This window comes from Trachymyrmex cornetzi, unplaced genomic scaffold (genome assembly GCF_001594075.2).
Source record: "Trachymyrmex cornetzi isolate Tcor2-1 unplaced genomic scaffold, Tcor1.1 scaffold122, whole genome shotgun sequence".
In the NCBI taxonomy this organism is placed as follows: Eukaryota; Metazoa; Arthropoda; class Insecta; order Hymenoptera; family Formicidae; genus Trachymyrmex; species Trachymyrmex cornetzi.
In genome coordinates, this window is record NW_017295784.1 from 70,800 (window position 1) to 79,742 (window position 8,943).

The 8,943-nt window shown below is 40.7% G+C and overlaps 1 protein-coding gene across 1 annotated transcript; it reads right to left on the reverse strand.

The window, feature by feature from the left end:
• Positions 1-2,423: 2,423 nt before the first annotated feature.
• Positions 2,424-3,089, reverse strand: LOC108768258 (uncharacterized). The gene has a single exon (XM_018518632.1). It carries the CDS (start codon positions 3,087-3,089, stop codon positions 2,424-2,426), a length of 666 nt encoding a protein of 221 aa, XP_018374134.1.
• Between the last annotated feature and the right edge of the window lie 5,854 nt (positions 3,090-8,943).

Here is an 8,943-nt window from a genome sequence, read left to right on the forward strand (position 1 = left end):
CCCCCCCCCCCTATCGATCTAATCTAATCCCCCCTTATACGCTAGGGATGCATTTTCACGCTATTCCCACCAATTATCCTGAGTCGCGGTGTTGAGCCTCTCTCTCTCTGGCTCCGCAACTTCTTTCTTCGTCATCACTTCTTCGCAGAATGTGAGGACGCCTGTTTCCCTTCCTGTCTACACATTGCTCTTATGACCGCCTTCAATGAGAGGTCTATGCCTATCACCCTTCGCAGTTCCGCCCGCTCACAGTCCCATGCTGGGCAATAGCCCAGGGTGTCTTGCCGAATCGTTTGGCGCGTCACAATGCCAACATGCGTTTGTGGCCTCCCTCCCGATCCGACACAGGTACCTCCCGAAGCATCCATGCCCCGTGAGGACCTGCGTCGTCCGGAAGGAGAGGCCCACTCCTGCGTTCAGCCACTCCTTCAGTTGACTACCCACTGCACCGAGGATAGTGTCTTCTACTTGGGTTTCTTCTTTCAGCCATTCTTCCCAGTTTTTAATCTTCCTCTTCGAGGATTCCTTGATAGATTCCACTTCGTTCTTGTCGACTGGATATCCTCTTCCTCTCAGTATTGTAACCCTTTATATTTCTTCATAACAAATGGCCTCCAGTTCCCATGGTGGGACTCCCGTCAAAACTGAGTTAACCGCGTGCGAAGTTGTTCTGTACGCTCTAATTAATCTGCCCGTGATTTGGCGTTGGGCCCCTCTTAAAATTTGTATGACCTTTCTATTTCTGCACACCGAATACGCCCATATTGGCGCTCCGTATAAAGCTATGGATTTTACCACATTTGTGTACAATTTCCTAGCCCTGTCATTCGGTCCCCCTAAATTTGGCAAGAGCCTACTTAAAGTGAGGGCCGATCCCTCCAATCTAGGCGCGAGGTCCGTGAAATGGTCTGTAAAGGACCATTTGCTATCTAGTGTTAATCCTAGGTACTTCATCCTTTGGCCAATCGAGATCTCGGTTCCTGCTATGTTTATCGAAGAGCTCGCTGGTCTCCCTTTCGAGTGGAATCCTACGATCTCGGTCTTGGCGGGGGCTATCTCTAGCCCCATCTCCTCGATCTTTTGGATCACTGCGTCTGCTGTGAAGTTTGCTTCCATCGTAGCGACGTCCCAATCCTCGCCTGATACTAGGATTAGCGTATCATCCGCGTAACATATTATGCAACCTTCTATTTCATTGTCGTCTTTCCTCATAACATCGTCAAATCCGATGTTCCATAATAATGGCCCCAGGATGGAGCCTTGTGGGACTCCTCTTTGCACGTCTCTTTTGCCCATAGTTCCGTCACTTCTGGGGAACGAGAGCGTCCTGTCTTTTAAGTAGTTCCTGATGGTCCTTCTTAGGTATAACGGGACTTTATGCTTATTTAACGCCTTTTCTATTATGCTCCAAGGCATGGAGTTGAAGGCGTTTTTTATGTCCAGAGATATTCCTACCACGACCCTACCTTCTTCGAACGCATTCTCCATGAATGCCCTGGCGAATGAGATTGCGTCTGTCGTAGATCTGCCCCTCCTGAAGCCGAATTGTCTTTGGTTAAGTTCGGCCCTCTGGTGTCCAGGTGGGAGACTATTCTATCCGATATGATCCTCTCGAGCATCTTCACCTCATCATCCAGTAAGCATATTGGGCGATACCCGGCTACCTGGTCGTCCGGCTTGTTATGCTTTCTTAAAAGTACCAATTTAGCCTCTTTCCATTTTTTCGGAAACCTACCGGCTTTGAGGCATGCTGAGTAGAGTTCTTTCAACTCTCTCGCCATATCCTTTGTCGCTGAGTCCCAAGCTTTGGCTGGGATTCCGCTTGGCCCTGGGGCCGCGTCTTTTTCTCTCATTTTCTTCGCCGCAAGCATAAGCTCCTCTTGGGTAACTATTAGTTCTTCTCTCCATGCCAATTCCCCCTCGTTAGGCAGCTCTGGTTCCCTCCAGTTATCCTCTGTTTCTCCTGGAAAGAGCCCCGAGAGTACTCGTTCCAGAGTCCCGCTATTTAGGGATTCGGTGAAAGGAGGAGCCCATCTTCTTAATTTGTTCATTACGGCCTTGTATAACCTGCCCCATGGGTCTTCGTTTAGGGTCATGACAAATTCCTCCCATGCTTTCGCCTTCGCCTTTCTAATTGCCTTACCGAAGGTGTCTCTTGCTAGCCTAAACTCTCCTATTCTCGTTTGGAGTTCCTCTTCGTCCAGGTTGTTTCTTCTTCTCAATCTTCTTAATCTTCTTCGAGCTGAAGAAAGATCTGCCCTCAGTAGATCTAGTTCTGCGGACCACCATGGCATGGCTTTGCGCATTCTGGTTCCAGTCTTCGGCATGGATATGTTGCAGGCGTCTATCATAGTGCCTTGGAGTCTTTTGGCCGTCTCTTCGATCTCCTCTCCTAATAGTTCCTCAGTCACGATATGTTTAGGTCAGCAGCTAGCTATTATAGCTGCTGATAACATATCTTTGTTCATTTGTTTGACTGCCCATCTCTTGGGTTGCGGAAGACGCTCTTTCGTTCTTTGCATCCTGGTGTTACTGATCTTGATCTCGATGTATCTGTGATCTGTTTTGCTCTCTCGATCTGAGACTTCCCATGATACGACTCTTCTGGCTGCTACTGGAGAAGCAAGTGAAAGCTCGACTATTGATTCCCCTGTATGTCTAACGCACGTGCTTCTTCCTCCATGGTTGAGGCAGCATATCCCTAGACGGCTTGCCCATTCTACAACAATCTTGCCGCGTACGTCTGTGGTCTTTGATTGCCACAGAGCAGCTTTGGAGTTGAAGTCTCCCATAACGTATAACGGAGAGTTATCCATTTGTAAGATCTCTTCCTCCATTTCTTCGAGCGCTTCCTCAAATTGTCTCACATCCAGGCTAGGGGGAAGATATGTACCAATCAGGATCATATCGCCCCATCTTATCGAGGCATAGTGTTTGCCACTTTTAAGCGGTGTACATGGCATTGGAATGTATGTACGCCTCCATGTTATTGCGACCGATTTATCGGCGTTTCCGGTCCAGTGAGGGTGATTTAACGGTATCTTGTATGGTTCCGATATCACCGCTACCGCAAATTCTCCTTCTGCCATAGTTTGTAATAATAACTCGTGTCCATCCCTGGAGTGATTTATGTTTGCTTGAAGGATCTTATTATACATTATTATTGTCAGTATGTTGGAATCCTCCTTCTCCTTTGTCTACATTTCCCGGTACGTCCTGAGTGGTCTTGGTCCATTCGTGACCCAGCTCTGGCCATTCCGACTGTGCTTGTGATGGTTGGTTGCCGAGCGAACTTTCCATCCTATTCTCCTCGATTTCCATTTCCTCTAAGACTCGAGTGTCTTCGGATTTGCTTCCTTCTTTGACGCTACATTTAGCTAGTTGTCTGATGACGCTAGCTTCTCTCTTTTCTCTCCTCTGTTTGAGGGAGTTTCTGAGGTTTTTCCTCTACGTCCATTTTCATATTCTCCCTGTTTTTATTCTGTCCTTGAGGAGAATCCTTTTTACTAATTCTGTCCTCCTTTTTAGTCTTTCCTTTGGAAATCGGGGGTTTGCAGGCTGGTCCGCCCATTCTGTGTGTAGCTTTTATATTCTTGGCTGCGCAGATTGGGCAGAATGTTTGCTTCGTGTATCCTTTTGCCATGTGGCCGGGAAGGCCGCACCTGTAGCATAAAGTGTTTCTATCTACCTCGTTGCAGCAATGCTTTTTAATATGCCCGGGTTCCAGACACTTGTAGCATAGCATAACCCTTTCGGGAAGTAGCTCTACCCTCACGGTGGTCCAGCCAATTCTAATTCTTCTGTTCTTGGTGATATTTTTTGCGATCGCCACTGGGCAACGAACCCATAGAGTTCCGAAGCCATTGAATGACGGGATAATCTCCCCCATTTTAAAAACCTTTTCAGTGCAGCTCCCTAACAGAGTGAGAGTTAGAAGAACGTCTTCCTTCGTTGTGGATTCTTCTAAATCCTTTATCCTGAACTCTGCCGTTTTTTCCGGTCTTGTTATTAATACGTCTTCCTGGCCCTCTAACGCTGTTTTTAGCCTCTCTTTAGCCTCTCGCGAGTTTGTCCGCTTTGCTGCCTCCTGCTCCTGGAATTTCTAGAAGCAATGCCCCGGACCTAGATTTTCTGGGCCTTACCTCATGGATTCCCATAGCATCTATGTTCACCTTTTCCTTGGCTACCCGCATTACGTCTGCGTAGGTAGCTTCTCCACGACAGCTGATTTGGATTGCGGCTGTTTTGGGAGCTCTTCTATTCTTATTTCCCTCCGTACGAGCTGGCTTGGTAGGTTTCGCCGGAGTTGAAGTCATGGTGGAATTTTTGACTCCATTTTTGCCCGTTTTTGTAGCCTTTTTCTCCTTTCTTCCCAAAACCTTGCTCCATGGAGGTTCTTTCTCCTCCCGGTCCGTTTCCTCTTCCGCAGTTAGTATTCTCTTCCTTTCTTTTTCGACTTCTTTTCTGGGAGTCTCCCTGGTATTGCTTTTGTTCGCAGCCATAGCATGCGGATGACAAATTTTCCCACTCACAACAACGTTCAGTTCAGGGAACGACTTTTGCAACAACGCAATATTCTGCGCAGACATTGCGTAATCAACCAAAAAGGAAGACTTCTTCGAAATATCCGTCAAAGGTTTAAACAAATGCTGCATCTCCGATGTTGGTTCCTTCATCATATCCTTCAAAACTCTAACCGAAGCATCAGCCAAAGTAGCCTCCAAATTCAAACCTCCCAATTCACACAACCTTGCAAAAGTCTCAACACTTCTATTAACTCTCATAATCGAATCATCATCATAATTTCCTCCTATCAAAGCATTACTAAACACTAAAAACTACATCACTAAACTTCACCACTTCCTCTCTAATATCTACATGATAAAGATTAAAAGAAACTAACTTAATAAAAGGAATATAAAAATCACGAACACAATGCGAGTACAAATAACCTATAACTAAACGAACACTCGGATACTTACCAAACTTACTAACTATATAATCTAAATTAAAAACCTCCTCTCCCATATAGCCCTATTATAAGCGATAAATAATCGCAAATAACAACACCCAGGAGCAATTTTACGCCTCATTTTTGTTAACTATAACAAAAACAAAACAAAGACACTGACTAACAATAACCAGTCTCTTAACACAAACCAAGATCAATTAACTATAATCTCTCAAGGTTCAAAATCTCAAGTACGCAATTAACAATAATTCGCACTCAACTCGCCACATATAAACCTAAATCCATACACAACGAATCTGTACGAATTTAATATTATTTTTATCATTATAAATTCAATGTATTCAATTAATATGAATTTAATTTCGTCGATAATTTATCCATTATTAATACGAGTTTAATTTTTACGGCCTTTTTAAAACAATGTTTTACCGTTGAAAAGGAATGTCATCTCTTTTTGCACTTTTCTAAAATTCAATAGCTTGTTGTACCTTTCGGTGCAACAAGATGTAATTTTGGGGATTTGGTCCGCCTGAAGGGTTGGGATCCACGAGGAGCGCTAAGGATGATGCACGAGGGTTGGCGAGATAACACTCACTTTACTATTTTATTTGAAAGGACTCCCTTTTACAATGTAGCTTACTCTTAATCGTTGCGTTCGCGCTTGCGATAATGGTCGGACCGGACGATATTCCGGCGTTTGCGGCGCGCGTAATGTCTCGTTATCGGAACGAATTCGAACTCTCTGTTTGTGATTAGACAGCCGAATATAAAGAAATCGCGGTGTCTTATTACGATGTCCGATGTGACCATATATGGTCACGAGAATCGTTCGGCGCGTGCCGTTGAACTTACAACCTTGCATTTCTGCGGGCCGTTGCCGTGCCAAAATGCAAAGGTTGCTTTTTTCTAATAATCTTGCATTTCCGTGAGACTGTTGCTACGCCGAAATGCAAGACTAAATTGTAGTAGCACTCGGGGCTACAACAAGCTCATCTTTTATAGTCACCATCGATAATTTCTCTTTCTTCTGATATATAACTATCTTCTCTTCACTCTCGTCTTCATCTTCTATTTCCATTTTATCATGTGGGATAAGTTCTGTATCAAGTGAGTTTGATGTTGTCAAACATGGTTAGTTTTACTTTGAGGATAAACTAGAGTTCAATCAACACTATTTATAGTCAAAATTACTTAGCAGTTTTGGAAAGTTAAGATGTTTATTGTAATTAAATAAACGTTGATTTGACATTGTTAATATTGTTTATGCTTTACCAATCTAAAATTGTTGATCCGCCATATTAACGACCTTATTTTCCAACAAACAATTAAATTGTATTTTGTGAAAAATGTTTGTTCCAAAATTTATGCACAGTTAAAGTAACTAAATATTTAAGCCTCTCATGTACTTTAATTAATAATGGGTTGGATCAGTCTTTTATTGAACTAAATTTCGTTCTCGCTATCACGTTCAATGATTCGTGGTAAAGGAATCCTAGATGTGACGCTAGTCTCCCTGATTCCAGTTATTGTATTGTTTCTTTCGACACTGTTCAAGGCTATGTCCTGGATTTTTACAATATCGGCAAAAAAGTCCTATATTGCGAGGAGTGGTTGCATTCTGTAAAATTAGTCGATTATTTTGATTATTTGAATTTTGGTTCGGATTTCGAGGCGGTAAGGACCTACAATCTGCAGTACATGTTCTGGATTTTTACAGATTTTTTGTTGCCATTGGACAGTCGATACTTGTGCTGTAGTGTTGATGGTGCTGCAAGTGCGAGAGTCATGCCCATACCCCATGCAATTATTGCATCGTATTGACTATATCAATCCTTGTGTTATTTTTATTAGAACGCTATTAGAACCAATGTTTGGAAAATAAGCTTCTTCTAACCACATTTTAAAATGGTCTGTAAGAAATATAAATGTTAAATTAATAACTATTTTATGAGTGTTATGAGATTCTTAAATAAAATATAAGATATATCACAGAAATAAGACTTATAATTTTATTATATTATTTTGTTTATGCAAATTTATATTTACTTTTTAGTAGTAAAACAGTATCTGAAAATATATTGTAAAAGAAAATTTATTTAATTACCTGAAGTCGAGTTACCAGATTTCGATGCTTTTACAATAGCATTTATTGGTGTAAATAAGGTTTCTTGTACTTTTGGTCCAAATATACCATTAGTTTCTTTCAATACAATAAATAAAGGTGACAGCAAATTTCCATTACACGATATTATTGGTTGTATGGTGTATGAGTGTGTTGTTAATGATATAGATTGCACAACACACTCTACTTCACTCCTTCATTAGACAATGACCTTCCAGAATAAATTTCCAATTGGAAATCACTTTGATCAAAATTAAAAACATTTTCAGATCCGAACTGTTCGATAAGTGATTTCACTGTTTTCAGAAAATCATTAGCTGTATTTTGCAACTCAACGGAATCTTCTATTGTTCTTCTAGTTACAAATTTCGTAATTTTTCTCGAAACAATTCGGTGGAACTTTTTGAATGTTGATACCCAACTGTGTGTTACGTCCAGGAGGGGATTTTTAATGAGATATTCCTGGTATTGGAGTCGCAGGGTTAAAAACTTACTTTCCGCTTAAAATTAACAATAATATAGGATCAGAGGTTGCCTATGACAGCCGTCGTTTATGTTATGGCAGTTTATTGTTGTTATAAGTGCATTGAACAATAATGTAGTATCGATAGCATTAGTCATATGTATTTGTTCAGTATTTAATTTTACAATGATCTAGAAGAAGGGTACATGGAGCCTAATATATGAGTAAATCTGAAAGGTTTCGCTTTGCGCTTGAAATTTGAATTATCAAATTTAGAAATTATTTTTAGTAACCTGCATATCTGGTGTCCTATCCCGAGCGGGAAATTATAGTGAGAGAACCTGTCTGGCCGAGCGGTAAAACAAGCGGGCGCCTTCGGAAAATACTAGAAATGTAGCAGATTTACAATCAAATAATAAGAAAAAAGAATCCACCCGATACGAACCAACACTGGATATGCATGTGAGAGTAAAGTCTCAAGACAACTACTGCTTACTGGCAGCTTCGTAATTTTCTCTGTGCTCGATAACCATTCGATGACAAGTGTAATAATCGACCGCTCTGCGTGTTTTTATTAACAATTTATAACATCTGCCGCAATGGAGGTCGGTGTGTTGGAATTGACGGGATAAAACGTGTAAGTGTCTCCAGAATGGTCGCCTAGCGCGCAAAAATTATGTTCGTCTGTAACACATTTTCCGCAATAAATGACTTTTTCAGTAATTTGGACGGACCACGCATAGTGACATATAAATTTGTAAGCCGGATATACGTCTAAATATGAATAATCGCGATAGTAGATTGGTACAGCGAGTTCGCGCGGTGGGGTCAAGGGGAGTGAACATTGAGGTACCGGGTGAAATCATTGTGTAATAGAATTTCGAGTAATTTTATTTTATCATACATTTCTAAAGTGGGTTTTTTAACCTTTTCTTTAGCTGCTGCATCTAAATATGCAGTAAATGGGCCATCTTTGAAATAGTATCTATATTACTATATTCACTACTTAGTTGTATTAGTATGGAATTATCTATTTCATTTTGAATATAAAAATCCAAAGGTTTAATATAAAATTGGTGTAAGACATAGATCTAGTATCATCTATTATGTCTATTTTCCAATGTAATTTTCTTAGTTTTTGTGCTAGATATATAGGACATAGATTATCTTTTGAGAAGGATAAATTGAAATAATTTTTTATATTTTTCATTCAATTTCTCAGTATTTTTATGATTTTATTTTTAAATAACATTCATTAACGCACAAGCAATTATAAGCAATTTTCAAAATTTTTTAAAAAATTATTTAAAAAATATTTATGATAGATAGAGGTAATTTTATTATGAAGCTACTTGTAAGTAAATGTCTATCCCAAGGAAATGATAA